Raw genomic sequence first — 22028 nt, forward strand, 5'->3', positions numbered from 1 at the left:
ACTTAAAGTAGTAGATTACCCAATATCTATTAATTACTGTTATAGAAGGGGTAATTACAATAAATTGTAAATAAAAGAAATTAGTGTTAACATTATGCAGCATTACTATGAAATGCTTTGCTGCATGGGTCTATCGATTAACAGTTTGTGACCCTCTGAGAATCAGTACCATTTCTGTACAGCTTTGAATGTCACTGTCACTCCTTTTACTTGTGTGATGCAGCCCCTCCGCATCTCCAGGCTCTGCGGTATGCAAATGATGGCAAGCAGAGCCTTAATGATTACTTCTGCCTCAAGGCAGCGGAGAGGGTGAGAGAAAGGACCTGTGAGTGTGAAAATAAAAAAGAATCAGTGTCAGGAACCTACGTGTTTTGAGAGTTAGACTCTGGGGTTTTTTGTTTGTTTGTTTGTTTGTTTTACCCTTGAGACTTTAATGTCCTTTTCTGCAGAAGTTCTGCAGTCATTACAATTTCATCTCCCAGCATTCAAGCAGCCCAGTTGGTGGGAGGCTTTTTCCCAGCCATGATAAATTATTCTCTGTCAGAATCCAAATCTGCCTTTTCAAGTCTGATCATTTTTGATGAATTTATTCTGTTAACATGAGCTTGAATAGAAGCCATAGATGATAATAAATTAACTTTGAGCATATTAATGACATCTCTAGGAGACTATGGATGAATTAAGGAATAAATAGATGAAATAAGTTCAATAACAGGCTGGTGAACACTTAGTCAGCAATTGACTGGTAGCTTTTCATTTAGGTTCTTTTATATCCTATGGTTAAATAAAAAACATAGAAAGATCTTAAAGCAACCTTTTGGAATAAAGACTAAGCACGAGCTCCTGCCATCCATACTTGCTGTAGAAAAAACGATTGTCAAATGTACTCCACTGAAGACTAGGAAACATCAGCTTCAGAAATTCAGGTTTGTACCCTCTTACAAAGAAATCTTTGTGCCAAACATGGTGAGAGCTTTCTGTGTATATCTGCCAGAGTAGCACTTATCCCAGACTTATCATATCTTTTCTGTAAAGCTTATGAAAAAATAAACATAAATTATGTGATTTTTTGGATCTGCTCTTATAAACTAGAGATTAGGGTAGTATATGAACTTCCACTCCTAACAAGTACTGTTGTGATTTCATGTTATTTAGTTAACTTTAACCTGTGTTTGCTATGTCCAGGATTTCCAGGCTAGTTTGAAACTTAGACTTTCACAAGAGCTGGATGCTAAGCTTCAGTGACTTTATGAGAACTGAGTGTTTCTTAAATCTGTTTCTAAGGGATCCTCTGTCATATGCAATAGAGAAATGGCTGATTAAGGCTTACATAAAGAAAGTGATAAGTTCCTTGACAAATCTGAATGCTAGTATTTAGCCTCATTTAATAACATATGTTGGGCTTTTGTTAGCCTAGGTATACTCATGCCAAAGCTTATCAAACAGGAGCGAACATTACTTTTTTGCAAAGAAAATTGTGGTCTATTAACTGTTTGAAACTGCAAATTATTGTTTTATGCTAGGACATCTTGTTATTCAAATAGGGCTGAGTCAAAACTTAACACCTACTCTGAAATTTGAAGTTCGACAAATATATCTCTCTTCAGAATCCTCAATATATGCACACATAGGCAGCGTGTGGTTATAAGAAGATACTTATATTTTTAGGTTTCTAAAAGCATACATAAAGATCAATCAGTTTTTTTCTTCCTATTTTAAAACGTTTATATCTTTGAAGTAATGGAATTTAATTTCCTGAACAATTGTGTACCTCATGAAGTTTACCTTTATACACCCACAGTTTTATATTTGTTGTGCTCAAAATAATTTCTTAAAATACATTAATAATAATAATAAATGCACTGCCCTGTTTTCAAGCGTCATCATAATCCTCACGGCTGCAGTCACAGAACCTGTCCTAACAGCTGTTGAAATGGACTGAAAAGATTACTGTTGGCAATTGCTCACTCCCATTGTCTTGGCTGATATTACTGACCCTAAAATCTTCCAGAATAATCACAGCTATGGCTGTTCCCTAACATTGTCTTTCTAAAATTATGTATGCTATGAGAAATCCTGTTCTTTAAAGAATTGTGTCAAATGATGATCTGGTCTAAATTATTCCATCATGTGTCAGTTGTCCAGGTGCTGAGAGAATCATCTGTTTTAGAGAAGGAAAGCACGAGTTTACTAGTACCACTAGCTAAAATTAGAATATTTTTATACTGTAATTGAAAATTGCTTAGGAGAACAGAAAAGAATATTGAAGAAAATCTGAAAGTCACTGTTGGAGGTTGTTCAAGGGAAACTAAATGAGAATTAGAACTAAGTAGAGTATTTTCTGAGAAGGTTTTTTTTTTTTCTTTCAGCAAAGGAAAAGGGGAAAGTTTGTGATATATATATATATACGTATTCCTATCCTGTCAGCAGAACTTCTTGCCAAAACCTTCTAAATAGTTGCAGAAAGGTTATTTGAAGTGATACCAGAAACTTCCAGTCAAACAGCAAAACTTCAGTGGAGAAACTGATCACAACCGAATGTTTAAAGAGATGATAACTGTGAAAGTATTGCTTCATTAGAATGATGCCAAAATTTCTGAAGGTGCTAGCAATGTCTATAAAGGCCCAATTAGGAAGTCATAGCCATCACAGTAAGTAGTTTTGAACTCATAGGTAAATGATGGAAACTCTCGTCAGGCATCCTTTTTCTTCTTTCAAATGTCTATTCTGAATGAGGCTCTGAGCTACTGTGCAAAGATTGCTCAGGATCACTCAGAGCCACACTTCTATGCCTGACTGGAGCACAATGAAGTTTGGATTATGCCGTTTTAAATTATCACCCATTTGAAGTCATTTTCTTTATAAAACAAGATTAAAATGACTGTAATTCAAAACATTTTACCTCAAATTGATGTGAAAATTGTAGTGTTCATATTATTTCCATTTTTCAATTTGACAAAACATTTCACTCCGTGTATAAGCTTTTCTGTGTTGTCACTATCTTAAGAGTGAAAATATGCATTTTACTCTGTGTATTTTATTCTTTCCTGATGTGTCTTATTTCTTAACACTACTTATTTAACTTCTATAAAGCATGCCTTTATATAGTCTCTTGTGGTACCTGGGGAAAATATAAATGGATTCAGGAGGTTTGCTTACCTCCTTTCTACCCCGCACAGTAACTGTTTATAACTTCATATTGTTAAATTTGTTCTCTAGTCATTCTATATGCCTGATAGTTAGATAAGTGCTGATGATAAAGCAAAGCAAAGAAGAATTTGAAGGTCTAGCTTGATAGAGCTGTAACTCAGATTATGGTGACTTTTATTTACATGAAACTTCCTTTCATTTGTTTTCATACTAATACCATAGTCAAAATTTCTCTCCATCTTTTTTCCTCAAGGTTTCATGACTCCTGAATAAATCAGTTAGGGAAAGAAGTCTTTTCTCTTGCTCAGAAGTTTATTTCATAGAAAGGCAGTTATACCAGTAATTTTTTTTTTTTTTAAATCCATTAAATTCAAAGTTACTTACTCGAGTTCTCTATGAATAAGGGTATTTGTCTCACCTAATATAGAGTGTTCTTACAGGCTTCTTGTAATAGCGAAGTACAGAACAATACTGAAAAGCACTGGAAAATTAAGCAACTTGCAGAACTCTGTGGCTATATTTGTGTCAGTGAGAATTACAACTGTAAAGTTCTTGGCCTAAAACTACCAATATACAAATGTACTTATTTTTAAGTTATCCTGTGTTCAACGTAAGTGCAACAGAATGTCAGACCCTATCACTTAATGTAATAGCAATACATACATCAGCTATCAGACCCTCAAACTCTGGGAAAGAGCTGCTTTGTGTGCTAAATCTGCGAAGGATAATTCATTCCTTACTAGGGGGTATGATTTCCTGAGCTGAAAGCTTTAACTAGTACATATGTATAGGACAGATTTAAAGTGATTATGGAAATGTCACCGTAGGACAATAGGTTATTAGTAGTCTGTCATATGTTGTATGCTGTCCCCTTATGTTTGCTGATAATTAAAAAGCAGATTGGGATGTCATGGTAAGAATGAGTGCAAAATGTCCCTTTTATCATTCGCAATAAATATGAAATAGTGGTCTTTCTGTATCCTTCAGTGATTGTTCTATTTGTGTTGGTGACAAATGACATCTTTCTCCTTGTAATGTGCCTGCAGGGTTAAATGACTTTATTATTATTAATGAGTCATTGCTCCAGCTGCCCAGAAATAGAGGGAGTAGGAAACATAAGAGGTTTAGACCTAAGTAATTACAAATGTAATTATTACCTTTCAAATTTCATTTTTACAGCAATCACAAAGTTGTTAATCAAACATGGCCCTTTCCATGTATTCACACCTTTTGGGGTCTTTGTCAAAGGGATGTGTAGCTTCATGGTTCTACTGAGGGTGGTCTGTGGCAGACTGACAAAGTGGTAGTGACAGAAGACTGCTGTGAAAAATTGGTTAGAAAATGTTGTCTAATCATCAAGGAGTCTGTGGTTCAGAGGGTTTTCCAAGAGAAAAACCCACCTGAGCTGCAGCCATATGGAGGAGAGTGTCCTTTTGGGGAGGACAAAAGCTGCAGGAAGGGAATGCTTTTGTCCTGTGGAGATAACGAAATGTCAAAGTTTTACCCCTCCAGTCTGTCCTTCCGCAAAAACATTTCCTTTCAATTACATCATTTGTGCATCATGTTGAAATATTAAGGATTCTCATATTTTAAAAATCTAAATGAAAATAAAATTAATAGAGAAAATGGAAACTATTAGGTTTTGTACTTTATGCCCCAGAATATAATTTGAAACAACACTGTCACAAAACAGTTGAACTTTGAAACTACATTTTTGATGGAATATTGTTTTGTTAAAAAAAAAAACTCCAGCAAGCTTTACTTATATATTCCACTGGAATAAATAGATTTAATATTGTTGATAGTCCAACCAAATGTCATATCTATCAGCACTCAAATAAGCATAGTGTGTTACTTAGATATCATCATAGGTGAATACTGTAAAAATGTTTATAAGGATTCACAAAATAAAGTCAGGGTATTCATAATAAAAACAATTAAATTTTTGTTTATATTCTAATAAAGAAAAATGTTTTCTTTCTTTTTGTTTTTCTCGAAATGCAATTGAAGTCACAGCATAAAAGCCATAGAATATTTTTACAATGTTGTAGGTTTATTTTGTTTGCTGCTGTAATGGCCTTTGACTTTAAATTTCTGTTTGTGTATATCTGATGAAAGCACAATTTCAAAACATCTTTTAATTTCTACCTCTTAAGTTACCACAGGAAACATATTTTTACTAGCTTACTTGGCATTTGGGGGTTTTATGGTTTCCTTTTGAAAATTAACATTTCATTAAAGTGTCTGAACCATGAACAATTGCCCTCAGTTGTTCAATTACTTAATTTGAAAGGATTTCTTCGTATTCTACTTTAGACCAAACTTTTGTTCATTTTTACTGTAAAGTCAATCAAAAGAAAACAGCCCCAGTTGGCATGTAGATACATGAAGAAACTCTTACTGAAGTGAATAAAGGGTGTAAATACAGATACTTGAAATGGAACTGTAGGTCTGTTATTCCATGCCTATCCCTTGAAGGCATTGCCATATGTAAGGTATCTCAAACGTGACTGAAAATGAACTGCTTGTCCCCTTCTTCATCACCCTGCCTGTATTCTGCATTCTGCTGAGGATGACTCATCTGATCTGCTTATTGTCACAGGTGTTAGAATTCATTCTGAGAGTAGTATGAGAGTATACTAATATTTTCATGTAGGTCTGTTATCAAGAGTAAATGGTACTGACCTTATTCCACCTAGAAATTCTGTTCCTTTCTTATCTTTTTGAAGTTCATTCTTTTTCCTATCTCCAAGCCCAGATCTTTGTTCTCTAGCCAGAGAATCACAAAAGGTAATTGATTTTTTGATTACAACAGCCACATCCGAAGCTTAAGAAATGTATTTTTTGCTGTTTCCACAACAAATGCTTTTATGTAGTTTCAGTGATTCTTAGTTCTCTTTATGAATCTTCACCCTTTCAAGGTATTTAGTGATTTATAGTCAAATCAGTAAAGTACGTCTCCTTCACACACATGCAATTTTATTTAAAACTTAAACTTTAAAAACTGAGTATAATAATATATTCTGTATATTTCCACTGTAGATACTGTAAGCAGGAATTTTCTTTTTTGTAGGACTTAATATATATATTTGAATGCAAGTGTGAATGAAACTGAGCAACCTCTTTAGCTAGGTTTGAAGGAGAGAGAACAGATGTTAAGAATTATCAGAAATTACTGCTAAGTTAATTTCTTTCTAAGGATTAGCTATAGAAAGACACATCTTGAAGAGTGCTTATTTTGTAGTTTCAGACAAACAACCTTTCTGTGCAGAACAAAACCTCAAGCTCTTTGTATTGTTTTAATGTATTTTTTTCCTGTTTTTATGGGGAAAGTATAATAATGGCCATATTTCCATGAGATATATATATTTTCTCACTTTGCTTTATCCTTTAACATCTTCAGTGCCTCTTAAAATAATACTGATACTCTCCTAAATTCCCCAGCAAACCCACATGCAAAAGATTCCCCTCAATGTTGAATTAAATGAAAGAACATACGATGTTGAACTGACTCTGGATTAAATATATAAATGAATTTAAGCAAATACATATCTGTTTAATTCTTAATGAGGTATTTGAATAATGATTTGATCACTAAAAGGAGATATAAAGGGTATTTCAGAGTGTACAGAGTTACCTTGTATTGGTTAAGTGATTTTTCTGTCAATTAGTACCCATTCTGTTTTGACATGTTTGACTAGATCACTTTTTAAAGTTAAAAAATATGCCTGCATTATGATAATGAGAAAATATGTAATCAGTTATTTCCATTCCAGTTTTTATTGTATTTTGTGGTATTTTTTAACTTTTTTCTAATATCATGTAGCATAGACAGTTGAATAGCAAAAGCGACTTTTTAGGTGGAAATAGCCAAAGAGTGTCAATTCCCAAAGAAGCAGTAGGCACGACAGAGCAGAGCTTGTCTAACATTAAGAGATGACTTGCACTTGCACATTCAAGAGCAACTTTTACTGAGCATTGGAAATTTAATCTCTAGAAGTTCACGTGAGAGACACTCTTCTTCATAGATATGCTGCATGTCATAATTCAAGTAATGTTTAAGGATATTTAAGAAAGCATAAAACTAGTTTTTATATATGTATACACATGTGTGAACAGTAAGTCTTTAGAAACATCATCATATTAGAGTATTTAGTGAAATTAGTGTCGTACATTTTTGTTTCCCTGGTCACTGTAAGAGATAGTACTGATAAGCACAGCTCATTTCCAGAGAAGGTAAAAAGGTTTTCAGTGCTCTCAGTACGGCTGGGGCGGGAGAGCGAGCAAGCCAGCGGCTGTGTGTGGTGCTTAGCTTAGCTGCTGCCTGGGGTCAGCCCACCACTTTAAGATAAAGATGTGGCTTGAAGAAGCAGTCATTCCAGGGTGATAATTGCTGGGTGTCTACAGCTTTCTGAAGCCTCTCGTTTCCCTTACTCTAAATAAGAGTTGTAAGTTGGGAGGCTTAAAATGGAAGTTTTACACACAGGAGAGAAAGTTTTGCTGTGTTACTAATGTCATACTGAAAATGCATGTTGAAAATGTTTCCTCTTCCAGGCACCAGCTGAAAAGTGACAGCTGAAGCCCTTTTGCATCCAGCAGATTTTTGTAAGAAGTCGGGTTTATTGCAGAAACTTTACATCAGTAGAAGAGCTTAATACATATCACCTAAAACGCATAGTCTTCTCAGATATGGGAGAAGAAATGCAAATTTCAGTCCTTACTGTGTTTCCAGGTCGAAGGTTATTGCTGGAGGATAAACCATTTTTCACAATGTAATTTCACCTTGTTTAATTGATTTGAATTTAAATTTATATTCTGTGTTAAATAATGAACTATGTATTAATAATTAAGAAGCTTCAGTACAAATGTGAAGCAGTTAATTAAATATTAAATAAAGCACATTGTATTACCCAGCATTGTAATCAATATACTAGATTTTAGGCTACTCATTTTAGATGGTCATTATACTTGACAAGTTATGGCTAAAATTCTCATTGATAACTCAATATACATTTTAGAAGCTAAGAAACACGTGTCTATTGCAAATTACTGTATTTATTTTGCTGTAATTGGCAACAAAACATGGACATTAAAGATGAATACAATTGGACTGTTGAAGCAATAAGGGTCAGTGCCATGTGTTCTACAACACTGTCATGCCTGTGTTCATTAGGCTGAAACAGAAGAGGTTGCAGGGGGTTGGGGGTTTGAGGATTCTTTGATGAAATCTCTTCCTGTGGAAAACAGCAATTATTGAAACTGAACTTTTTGCAGGAGCATTGCTTTTAGACCATTTCGTGGTTTTGATTAATACAAGATTGAAATTCTAGTCAGAATAACAATAAGACATGACTTAATGAAAGATTAATGTGCTTTATTTATATGGCTATTATTTGTGAAGGAAAGATTCACTTCGCTTCACAAGCATAGTTAATTGTACAGGAATTACCATATGCTGTCTTTCTTGCCCTGTTACTTCTTCCATTCCCTGTCTTCTTCCTCACCAACTTTCCCCAGCCATCTTTGGTAATGTTTGCTTGACTAATTGAAGCCAGGTGCAAAATACTCAAACCTCATACCACTGGGATTTTATAATAACCCTAACTCGTGGCAGTTTTTAGGATTAAATTCAAATTAAAACCATGGATGTTAGGATATAAACTGCGTGCACTGGCATGAAAAGAGAGTTTATTCTTGCAAGATATCCAGTACAGTCTGGCAAGCCTAGGTAGCACATGAAAATGTGTGATTTCCTGCATGCCTGTTGATTCCTCAGCTAGAACATCTGGAGGATCAATCTTCCTCTGAGTATGACTTCTCACAGGCTCTAGTAGAGGCAAGCGGAGTGTCCTACTTGTTCTTTGAATAAGAAAGTTCAAAGGCTAGAACTTAAGTAACTCTTTTAGGTTTCTAATTTATTGAGACATATACAGGAAATAAAATATTCATAGGAAACCTCTCCCAAAGGCTTTTTATTATTAAAGCAAAAAAAGTAGAGTATATTATAGCAGCAGTTATTTAGGGTTGCTACGTTGAAGCTTCTTCCTCCTGACCTTATTAATGTAACCCAGTTTACACTAACAACTATTCTCCCCCGCCTTTTTTATTGTTAATGTCATTTCTGTTCTCTTCATATAGTGGAGATTGCTAAATGATGTTACCCAAGTGGCCACTTTTGGTCACCAGGGTAATTCGGGACTATAATTTCCCTATATTATGCTTGAATTCCTGCTTAGATTTAGTACCACATTTAGTAAATACACATGGGCAAAAATGGCGGGGACACAACCCATTCCTTAGGAACTATTGGCTGAGATGAGTAGTATAAGGTTGTCATCTTCATCACTCTGGTGGGTTCCCGCTGAGCAGAGAGCACTGAATGTGCGGTGGGAGCTGTTTAATACGAAACGCTTCAGTAAATGAGAGGCACTTCTGGATGCTGACAGAGTAGCATTGGCACTGCAAGCCATGTATTCATATATGTGCTGTGTTGTGAAAATATGAAAAATAGCTCAGCAATGGCATAATTATGGGCAATTTACTTAATTGCTTGCTAATTGTTGCTTGCTTTATTATGAAACAAGAGTGCTCTAAATGTAACACTGAATGGTTTGCATCCAAAATGTGTCAAATTCAATACTGGCTTTTCATTAAGACTTCAGCTATGTGGGTTTAAAATTCAAGTATCCTATATTCTGTATTTTAAGTTGGGTGGCTTTTTTTTAATTGTTTTTTAAAATTTCTGTGCACAATTTATAAGCCTCTAAGCCTGTGTTGGTACCATGCAGTCTGGCAGCTTTTGAACTTCTAATGAATATGAGTACTTTGCTAATGAATACATTTACAAATGTCTTTTGATCATTATTACACATGTGGATAAAGGTGGAGATGTTTTAAGCCTTCTCTGGGAGCTCATGGTCTTGATTGTTCAACTCTTAGAAATGGACATTTCCCTTTTAACATATACATGCAGGTTTTTTAAAGGGATATGTACAATTCTGAAAGTCTGGCCTAAATTTTTAAAAAAACTGTTCTCTTCTGTTTTGACCAAGATATCCTGCTTTGACCAGAAGGATAGACAGTCATCTTCAAAAGTCTCTCCCAGCCTAAGTCTTTTTGTGATTCTGTGATGCAAGTGCTGACTTCTGTGGCAGACCGAGGAAGGAACCAGCCCTCCTAACATTGTCTTAGTAGTGCATCTCCCTTTTAGGGGTGGAGGGGAGGGAATAGGAAAAGAAAAAGTGTGTGATTTATACGCCAAGTATATACTTCCAACTTTTCAACATGATGAGACTGCTGATAACAGAGTTGTACTAACAGCCTGTCTTCATTTGAGAATTCTCTATGAGAAATATTCTTGAAACTGGAACAAATTATTAAGCTGGAAGTGCCGAAGTATGCAGTATTGTGCCACATGTTTTGTAGACTGAGAGGGAGAGCAGCATTGTAGAGTTCTTCAGCTTTCATCCCCCAAAATCAAAGATAATAACCAATATTTTTATTTAGCACCTATAAAACGCTACACAGGCTTTATATCCACAGAAAGTCTCTAACCAAAACAAACAGAAAAAAAAAAAATCAAATGTTATTTTTTTATAATTGTTTTGCCTGAAGGATAGCTGCCTGGCATGGTTGGGATCCCATGTTTTCTTAAGTGAAAGTAAATATTCTTACTGAAAACTGCTTTGACCTATAAATGATAAAGACTGTGGAACAATGAAGAAAGTCTTTTAACTATTGTGCTTTTAGTTATATGTGACAGTTCTGATCTAAACATTTCATAAAAGCTGACAGACATGTTCTTTAAAAACGTTCTTAGTTCTGAGGCAGACAGTTTAAAAAATAGTTTCATTCCTAAAACAGTCTGGAGTTCAAATCTAAGTGGTAAACTCACATGTGCATGGATGTGATCTGTTCTATGAATTAAAAATTCTCTTTTGTACTACTTGTATGTCATGGTTGAAGACTCTCCATGTAGTATGAAAAAAAAATATAAAATTAAGGGTTTATTACTGAATGAAGTAAGAAACGAGATAGACTGTAAGAGTTTGATGCAATGTATTGTTTATTCATAATACATGGGGGATATGTACACTTCTATTTCCATTTATAAACCTGTCATATCTTATGTGAGAAGATGTTGCTAGACACTGCATTTCAGTGGAGAAAACCATCATTTCCTCTGAAAATATTTAGAGAGAGCAGGAACCTTCTTTTACTTGATTGGTAGAGGCAGGTGTCACAGATGTTTCCTGCCACTGGGTAGTTACTGGACTATGCAGAACAATTGCCTACATTACTACTTTCAAATGAGAGAGAAGGGCTCAGAAAATTTTATTGTCACCCACATTTAGCAATGACTTGCAAAAATGCAAAATAGAAAGAAGCTTAAGGACTAGCAGCGAGAAAATGCCATGGTCAATTTACACAGCTTCTGATAAATGGCCACTTGAGCACTGAACGTCACACTCACCCGGCTGGGTGGCTCGAATTCCTCCTCAGATGGTTCTCTGGGATGTTGAGCCAGCCAGAGAACCCTTCGTTTAAAGTAGGCAGCAAGTGGTGGAGGGGGAAGGCAGGCTCGGTGCTGAGGACAGTGTCTCGATGCTCCTTACAGTGACCTCTTTGCGTGTTAAGTCTGTAACAGAATAGTTGGAAATCAGCTGCCTTCTATTGTAAGTTCGTACCATTAGTATAATGCATTGGTAACATAAAGCCATTTTCTTTGATAAAATAGGGAATTTGTTAAAAAACTATTTTACAAGTAAAGCATAGTTTAGATGACAGTGCAATGCTAGTGCCAAGTAGCTATTTAGAAGGATTTCAGGTGTTGAAGAAGCAGGCAAATGATGGTATGTTAGGAAAATAGAGAATGAATTAGACTGACAGAAAGAAGCTACATTTCATGGCCTGGAAGAGCAGGCAAAAAAGATAATGCCTGGTGAATATTCACGCAGAAAGTTTCCTCATTTTGTTCTGGGTTCATTCAAAACCAAAAGAATTATGCTCCAACAGTCAGCTTCACTTCATTGTGCTAAAAACATAGTAGTTTACACTGCTGGTTATATTTATTTTTACTTTATACCAAACAGAAATTGTTTTGCATCTCAATTATCCTTGCTAGTACTATTTACTGCAGCAGATCAGTTGTCAAGATAGTTTTTAAGTTTCCTTTTAATGCAGATATTGGGGACCTTGCCTGCCTGACATTATATTCATTGTAACACCCTTAGTTAATTTGGTTTCCTACATCATACACAGTCTCCTAAAGACTGCTTCAGGGTTGCATTCATGCTATGGCCTATGCGCAGGTGATTTGGAGTAAAAAATCCACAAAACTGTATTATTAATTAAAAAAAAAAAAATCAGTACTGCTTTTAAGGTTAGTCCAGAGGTTGAGGATGTAATTGATTTTTTTTTTTTTTTTTTTTTTTTCAAATGAATGCAGTATATTATGAAACAAAACTTGACTGGTGCTGTTGGGAAGAAATGGAATCAGACATCGTACAGAAAAGTACTTGTATTTGCTAAAGAATTTTTTATTTCCTGTTCTGCAACACTGCAGAGGTGCTCAGTAGAAAAGGGTCTTAACTCTTCAAAGTTACTGAGAACTGTATATTTTACATGTTATTAATCGCAAGCAGTGACAAAAAACATACTCTGACAATCAAGATTACATGTACCACATACCAACGTTGAAAGAAAGATTACAACTGCTACAAAAAGTGTATCTCCTAAACAATCCTGCATTGGCAGACTGTGGTACAACAAAACCCCAACTTAAAGCCAAAATATTTTGTTCATGCAACTTGTCATTATGCTTAGGATTGTTCAAAAGTTTTTGTTATTTTTTATTATTTTTTTTTGCTTAAACTAAAACTCAGATAAAAATATTTCTTTATTAACAGAATAAACAAGACTGTCATTCTGACAATGTTGTTATTCTTAGCATGGTAACAAGTTCCAAGTCTACAGGTAGTCTGGCAACACCTGGCACAAAATTACTGTCCTACTGATCTGTCGAGATGGTGTACAGAATGTTTTATAAGTGACCTTTTATTTCTGTGGTTGCCTTGTCTAATGCTTAAATGTTACGTTTTTATTGCCAAATGCTTCTTTTGGTGGTTTAGCTTTGTTTACTCTCTTACTGAAATTTGAGAGAGTTAGTAAAATGCAAGTATTGTAACCGCTTGCTGTGAAAAGCAGAAATGCATAAGTATTATTTCCAAATAAATAATTGTGTGATTTTTAGTTTAACTGAATTTAAAGCATTTTAAGAGTGATTAGAAAGCCTTGAGATAAAAAGAAACACTGAGGTACGGGGTATCAAAAAGGTTTTTTTAATAAATACAAAAAAGATCCATTTCTCTATAAAACAGGGATAACAACACCCTGTCAAGGTTGTACCTGATTTCTGTGAATTGCCTTGATCAGAAGAGAAGCAAACCTGGATAATTAAAGAGCTTAACAAGACTTTTATATACTCAAATGTATGTCTTTAATAGCAGATAGTAGGACACAGAAAGATTAGACTAATCTACCAGTAGTAACTTTATTTTGCAGGAACTATTGCCTCTGCTGAATTATTTCCATATTTATATCTCCTTCTGCCCATCAAAACTGGATTAGTATTTCAACAGCAAGGTCCCAAAGCTTTGTTAGGATTACATTGAAAATTACTGAGACAAAATGACTGAAGACATGTTAAAATGCCAGTAATAGGGCACAATAGCATTTATAAGCAATCATTTCTCTAACTGGCACATACTCATACAATGTACTCAAGGAGAAATAATCAAGAATATAGCATTCAGGATACAACAAGCAACCAGTTGTCTACTTAAACGGGGTAGATTTAAAAAAGGTGTATCCTGTATTTTGGACAGCAGCATTATATATTTCAATGCCTGAAGGAAAAAATTAATTCATTTGTATTGAGATGTAAGACGGAAATACGTATTTGTGCTTTGTAGCTTTTCATTGATTTCAACATCCAAAGTATTTATTAAAACAGGAATGCAGCATAAAGCTCAGAGGGTGAGAGGCTCCTAACTCAGAACTTGTATTGCTATAAGTAAGTCCTAGCGGCATATCTTCTCCAACAGTTATGAGCCAGACTCCAATTTTAAATGTTATTTTCATGAAGACAGATATTAAAAATACATATGTGTCTTTCATTGGAAAGTTTTGTGAAGACAACGCAGTGATGTATCTAATCGGATACTCTTCTTCGCTCCTGATGTATTTAAACCCTGCACACAGCAAGAGAATGTAAAATTAACACATATAATATGAAAACTCATTCCAGGAATGAAGTGTACAAGCTTAATTCTATTACCTCACCATGTTCTGTTACGCAATGTGGTAAAGCCACAGTTTAAATGAAACTGATCAAAATTGTTCAGGTACTGCAAATTACATCTTTTCAGATTTAGTGGTTTACTTTTCCTTTGAACAAATTATAATTTCTGTCATCCTTTTTCAAGGGCACAAACCTTGCATCTACTGAAGAAATCTGGTTCGACTACTAGTAAACTACAGAGGGTACAGCTTCTTTTGCTATTACCCTTTGATTTTTCAAGGCTTCCAGTATCAAATGCGTGGAGAAATCAATTCTCTTTAAAATAGCGGTTATGCTGTCTTTCATTCTTAAAGTTCTTGAGTGCATCTTTGAGGCCAATGTACCATCTTTGGTTATGTGTCCAAATTAATTTTGTTTTGCTTAAAAAGCCAGTTTTAAGAGAACATTAAAATAATCCTAATTTTTTTTTCAAGTAGTTACATGCAAAAATATAGAATTATGGTCTTAGAGTATTATAAAGCTTATAGCTTTATTACACAAACAACAATTTTGAAAAGTTAAAAGGTCATTGTAAGTAGAATGTATAAGGGCTTTAGTTATTAGCTGTTCATTAAACATTAACTTTTTTCTGATGATAGCAGATGGCAACACTGTGGGGCCCAAACTTGCAAACATCTGAATGTTCACTTAAGTCATACACCTGGAGGTATTTTCTTTCCAAACTGTGGCTGTTATTGTAGAACTGGTATTTGCTTGTTAACCTTCATTCCCTGCGCACAACAGTCTCCGGGACCTCTGATAACGTCTTGTCTTTTTCCACCCTCCCAGCTATCGAAGTAAATCTCCAGAAAGCCCTGGCTGAAGCCTCTGAAACCTGCACACAGGAGTGTCTCATCCTAGGCCATTCAGACAACTGCTGGATGCCACCTTCTTTGACACAGTATCAGCAGTCCAACACCCCTTTGCCATCGTTTGGCTTCCAGCAAGGCTGGGGCCGAGGAGCCAGGCCTGAGGGACGACACACTCTTGGGAGGCCCCTTCCAAAGGACGACACTGACAAAGGCCAGGGTGGGCCCAGGCCCCAGTTCTACAACACCTGCGAAAGACATTGCACCAGCGAAGATCCTGTCAAAGTCATTCCTCTGGCAAACTTCGCCGCATCCCACCAGGCACCAGTGTCTGGGAGTAGCACTACGTTTATACATGAGCACCAGCTATAAATGTATATCTGACAAATCCGCTATTTCAGGCTTTAAGTGTGACTGTGTATAGTCACAGCCTAATGCTGTTCTTAGTGCGTATACAAACTTGTTAGGCCTGTGAATATTTATGTATATAGAATCCTAAATTTGAAATTGAAAAGCTAAATCATTAGGACTTAGTTAAAAGAAATTTACCATAGTTTGGTAAAATCCACAGAATGGGAAGAAACCCCACAACCCACAAATAATCAGAAGAAAACCACAAAATCCTGTTCATTTTCTTATATGGGCCATGTAGTGCAAATATCTGCCAGCAGTTCTTCCTCTCTGTTGAAAGCAATTTCTTAGTACAGTTTGGGGAATATTACAGTCTAAATATGGCTTACTCAAATTTTCTTTGTTCTTATTTATAGCATATTCATAGATTTAATCTTCCATGTGCTTAGCAATAGAGATCAAGTAGGCAATTTCTCATTTGATTACCTTACATAATAGAATGAACAAGATCCTAAAATCTAATTCTTAAGAAGGATCCTTCCACCAAGATTTATCTTTTATGTAATTAAGAAGGAAAATGTACTTAAAGACATGACAACTGTTTTTGATTTTTAATTCAATTAGCAGGTATTTATTCTTTGAAAGAATTCAACAGATGAAGTATAAAGCTCTGAATGAGGCTTCTCTGTGTGAAATACACAACACAACAATGATAGGATATGCAAGATCAAAATTTGAAAAAAAATTATAAATAACTTCTTTTAATTTCCAAGATTTTCCTTTCTACAAGCAAGCAATGATATGATACATGTTATGCTTTTCAAGCCATAAGTCTATTTCTGATTTTTTTCTTTTTTTTTTTTTTTTTTTTTTCCATCTTGCAGAGCTTGCTTTGGCTACTGTTCCTGTTAGTTGAAAATTACATGGGCACTGCTGTAAACAGTAGGAAAATGGGGTATTATTTTGGCTGATGTGATGTCGTGGCTGCAAGCTACTGGTATTTAAAAGAATATTATAGTGATGTATATGGCTTTTTTTTTCACAGCTATCTTGACCTATTGTAAGTATTCAGTAAAAGGTTAGCTATAATATTAGTTACTTTACCATAAACCTATTAAATGAAGGAGTACTCGTCATTGTGGCTTAGTTTATTAGAGAATGACTGACAGTTTTCGTCAAAGAAAGAAGAATCTGGGTAGTGAAACCTGGATAAATGTAATTATAAACACACCCCAATCATATAATTTGATAAAGTTTAAGATGATACTCTTTAAAGATGAGGGATTTTTTTTCAGTGTTCTGTATACTGGAGGATATAGTCTTAATAGTGGCAGAAAAAAGCTGGTAAATTCTATAGTGGATGAAAAGGAGGTTTCTTTATTAGATGAAAAAACACATTTTCCTTCTAGGATTTTGTTTTGTTTAGCCATTTCATCATTTACGGTATTACATACCAAGAAAATTTTTCTTTAAAAAACCACATAACTTTGTTTAGTTTGATTCTTACATTAAGTGAGACAATCGAAATTGTATGGAGGGGAAAAAAGACAGTGTGTGAATATTTCCTATGGATAGAATTCTATGTAGGCTTCATATTGTAACTTAAATCTGTAATTTATAAACAAAACTGTGTGTAAAATTGCTGTAATATTAGCTGCTTGTAAAATTTACAGAAGTTCAAGTTGTTGAGGGTTTCCAATGAATGCTAAAAGAGCTTCTCTTATGTGCCCAGCAGGTATAAGTAGCTTTATATATCGCTGTCCCCACTGTAAATCTATTCAAATCACATTTAGATTTTATGTGCAAAATAAAAGAAGTTTCACTTTTAACCTACTGATAGGGTTTAATTAATGAACATCAGATTATCTAATGATGTACTTCATTTCTTTTCTCTTTTTTTATGTAGTTTCCAATAACATTTAGAAAAGATGTGGCACACTGGCTTCTAGTGGCATGTAAATCCTGGAAAAAAATAATAATCCTTTGGGTACTGACACACAATAGCGGACACAACTCATTTCCAATTCCAGGACAATTAAAAATTGGAGAAATTAATTCATACCTAATATATACAAAGCCCTGTGTTGTTTGCTTCGGAGACATCATAATGAGAAAATTCGGCAGTCCTTTCAGGGATATGCCAAAAAAGCTTATCTGTAGTTTACACAGACTTACCAAACATATTAATTGTGCAAATTTAGAATAATACTGACAGCTAATGTAAGCAGAGGACTTCAGTTTTTATTACAGAGGGCTGCCATACCAAATTTTTACAGAATTGGCAGCTGCATTGGAAAAATTAACATGTTTTTTTGCCTGCAACATTTCCTTTCTGGCTAAAAATTGTTATTGACATTTCCTGGCAAAGAATTCATTTCTACAATTTTAGGATTTTCATAGGAAAAAGTGAAGGAACCAGAATTAGGGTTTTTTCATAGGCAGGGAAAAATACCCAGCAAACTTCACATTTTAATGTTTAGTAGTTTGTTTTTCTTTTTTTCCCCCTAAGGTACAGGAGCAATTGATCGTCCCCCTTTCTCTTGAAAACAAACAAAACCCCAACAAAAAACCAAAACCAAACAACAACAAAAAATTGCTTAAACAAAAAGATTAATCTGATTATAGGAAACATTAAATTTTATATCCATGAAATTGTGTTGTGATATTCTAAAATTCTGTCAACAAGATACAGAACAATTAATTGTAAATACATGTTGTATCAGGAGTTAAATTGTTCCCTCATTTTTATATATTCCATATCTATTATATAAAACTATGCATTTTAGGCAACATCTTTCTGAGTGGCATGTCAGTATCCAGAGGAATAACATTACTAGAGACTCTTTACACATCTTGCCATATATATAAATAATTTATCTAGTACATAGACTGTATATTTTTGTGTATTTTTTTTTTTAGTAGTCATTTAACTTATTTTATCTTACTTGTGTGAATTTGTGGAGAAAACAATCCTATATAAAATATACAGTAAAATGGTAGTTACATGATTAGATTTGTTTCATACAGTGTAACAATAACGGAAAACCTTTGCCTTCAAAGTAACGTGTCACACAGTCTAGCCTAGATTATTCCCCATCCACCCCCAACTCAATACAAGCTTGTTGCACTTTTAAGTATTGCATCAAAGTTACGGGTAATGGCGGCAGAAAGAAAGGTACTTTGTCCCATATTGGAAAGCAATTATACTTAAAAAAAAAAAAATAGCAAAGAACTGAAGTTTGAAGTCAAATATGCTGTTTCTTTGTTTTCCTAAACTGTGCTGTATTCTGAAGTGTAACTTAATTCTAAGAAAGGGTAATTAGGCATGTCTGCTTGGCCAGAGACTACGGAGCACCTGCTTTCTCTGGGCTGTGAGCTGGCCAGATGCAGGTCATTTAGCTAATTATCATGGCACTGAGCCCGTGCTAATAGGACCTGAGGGCTTATGAATGTTAGCATGACAGCTAGCTTGACATAACGTTAGTTATGTGGTTCTGAATCCAGCCAGGTCTTTTTGCTTGGCGTAGGGCTGGAGGAGAGCAGCCACTTCGTATCAGGCATCTGTGACCCCAGCGTGTATAGATCTGTTCGGGTTTTTTGTAAGAGAAGTGAAAGTCTGCTGTTGTATTCTGAGCAAGCGGTAATCCAGCGTGGAACCCCATCACCCCGAGCTATCGTTATTACCCTGCTTCCAGCATGGTCAAGCCAAAGACAGTAGAGCTACATGGTGGATTAGCCCAAGGTTGTTTGATTCAAGCTTATAAATTTTGAGTTTTTAAAACTTGAAAAGTCACACGTGACTTTATTTGTTTGCTCAAGTTTTGCTTTTGCAGCTTTAATACCAATCCTTAATGAATGACTATCAATTAAATGATTGCACTGCAGTTTACTACCATTGTGTAACTGGATAAATATAAAGGAAGGGATTGGTTTGTGCAGACACAAAGTAAAGTTGAAGGCAAAGATTTTATTTGGTATACGTAGGAAAATTGTGTATAACGTTATCCCTAGTGAAGAAAGAGATTGACAATTTCTTGTAAATATTTGAGTTTGTATTTCTGGGAAATCTCCCTGCTCTATGGCATACTACAGGATCTGAGAGTGAGCAGTGTATGTCTGTGTATTGAAACAGCCCTAACCACACTTTACAAATCATGCTGTTGGACATCATATACTACAGTCCAGCAGCATTTAAAGTCCAGTAAATTTTCAGTAGTTCTATTTCAGGTTTCTGTACAGCATGTTGTCTTGTTAATTACAATGCTTATTAATAAACTAGATCCACAAAAGCAATCCTTTGCACTGTCTTCTTTCTGTTTCTGAAATACACGGGTTTTAAACGTATTCCTCCAGCTATACTTCTCTCCCATTTCCACTGTTCCAAACCTCATTTCTTTGTGAAGCCCCAAACTGTCAGAAAGTCAAGAAAATATAACTTCATTTGCAGTTGCTTCATGCAACTAAGTAGCAGGCTTTTGGTAAACAGTAGAAGTAGTCACACACAATGTGTACAGCTATCTAGCTTTATATTATCAGAAATATCTTCCATTTCTGTGTCTCTTCTTCTTATACCAAGCTCTCTCCTTCTTCTAGGCCTCTGATACATTTACTTTCAGAAAATCATTATGAGCTGGAGGCAGGAGTGTTTGTGGGGTTTGTTTTGTTAGAAAATAAGCTATTTCTAATTGAGGGAACATGGTTAATAAGTTGTTGTTGAGCTAAAGGAATTATCTTCTCACCATGAATGTGATATAATGAAATAACCATCAAATGAGGAACTAATGAAACATTTAATGCATTTTTCTATATTATTTAAGTCCATATTTAACAAGCAACTCTTTTGATAGTTGTCGTGACACTAAGGCAGTAATATCTTATTCTTTGATGCAGTTATGGCGTTGCAAGCATAGCGTTCTTGTTTGCAGGACCCTTTCAAGCAGGAAAATAATATTTATTTTGGCATCAAAACTGTGCACAAATGCGTTCTTTCACTGACAATAACTGTTGAAACATTAGTTTTTATTCTGAAGAATGTATTCAGCCTAAAAAATAATAAAAAACCAAAGTAGAAATGGATAAAAACTTCTGGAGATGGAGGCTTTCTCTGGTTTGGATGGTAAATTCTCAAGCTGGGCTCAGTGATGTTTTGAAATGCAACCTCAGGAAGCAATGAAACTGTGGAATCTCACAGAGATCTGATAAACCAGTATGACAGAGCAAGGCAGAAATATGTAGTATTTGAAGATCTACGTAATCTTAGCATTGGTGTCACTCTGCAAAAGTGCAAGGGAGTAGTGTCCCTTTGGAGTCATCTTTCTGCTTTCCTCCCCATGGGCACAAGGAATACCTGGAGCGCTTTTCTGGCCACGTTGTCAATACTTGAATCCCAGGTGTTTGCTGTGTACAGAGTGCAACATTTTCACCAAAGCGCTGCAGCACTGAGGGAGGGCTGGTGCAGTGTTTAAAAAACATCTCTTCCCTGTAAGATGGACTCCAAGACCTCCTGCTAGGTAATTTGTGGTGAGGTAATGGCTTGTTAAAACATATACATGAATTTACTTAAAGAAGAACATGTGTTTACCAATAGCAGGCAATTTTGGTGATATGCTGCCCATATGATCATTTAGCATTCTTGACTTTTCTTCAGGTTTCTTCCAGGTGTGGCCTTAGGATTGAGCTGTGGTTTGATCGAACAGCAGGTAATCTGCTCCTCCCTAGAAGTGCTATGTATCAAGCAGAAGAAGGAAAAGAGCAAGAAGGCACTACTTCCTTCAGCGAATAGAAAACAGCTCTCCTCCTTTGTGTGGTGGTGAAAGTTGTGTTTTAAGAAGGTAATATAGAACTACACTTGCAAATAACAAGTATTTTTCCAAGATTTAATCTTTTTGTCCTGGTCCTTGCATTCATGATCCAGTATGAAAATGTATCATGTCTGATAACTACAATGAGACTAATGACATATATCCATTTGTATTTTTATTATTTTAGTGATTTATAGGTTTTTTGATGGTGATAATTTCATGCTTAAAACTAACGCTCTAACAATAAATGCATTTCTGATCTAAAAGCTATGTCTTCATATTTAATTCAAAGCAGGAACTTAAATGTGTAGGCCATGCTTTCTGGATAGCTTTTAACTATGGAATTGATGCTACCTCTTCTTACACTTTTTCTCCACTAGGATTGAGAAGTCTGTATTTATAAAAAAGAAAGTTGGTAAGTACACCTATCAACAGACAGAGAAATGAAGTGCCTGGAAGCACTTTACTGGACTTCAACCCGTAGCTTTACGCAACCAGCTGTGATGTGTTCTAGAGCCGATGAGTAGGATGTGCAAAGAAAAAGACATTTTCTAAGGGACTAAAATGAAGTTATTC

The 22028-nt window shown here is 35.2% G+C and overlaps 1 protein-coding gene across 1 annotated transcript in view; it reads left to right on the forward strand.

The window, feature by feature from the left end:
* The window catches only part of PCDH11X (protocadherin 11 X-linked), a gene marked incomplete at both ends in the record, with an annotated part of 464576 nt that extends 448904 nt beyond the window's left edge, over positions 1-15672 (forward strand). Inside the window, one exon of the mRNA XM_082488334.1 lies at positions 15281-15672. Coding sequence (XP_082344460.1) covers positions 15281-15672 — 392 coding nt within the window. The remainder of the gene's footprint in view (positions 1-15280) is intronic.
* Positions 15673-22028: the final 6356 nt, after the last annotated feature.

The sequence above is a fragment of the Vanellus vanellus genome (genome assembly GCF_965231255.1).
Source record: "Vanellus vanellus genome assembly, chromosome: 10".
Classification (NCBI taxonomy): Eukaryota; Metazoa; Chordata; class Aves; order Charadriiformes; family Charadriidae; genus Vanellus; species Vanellus vanellus.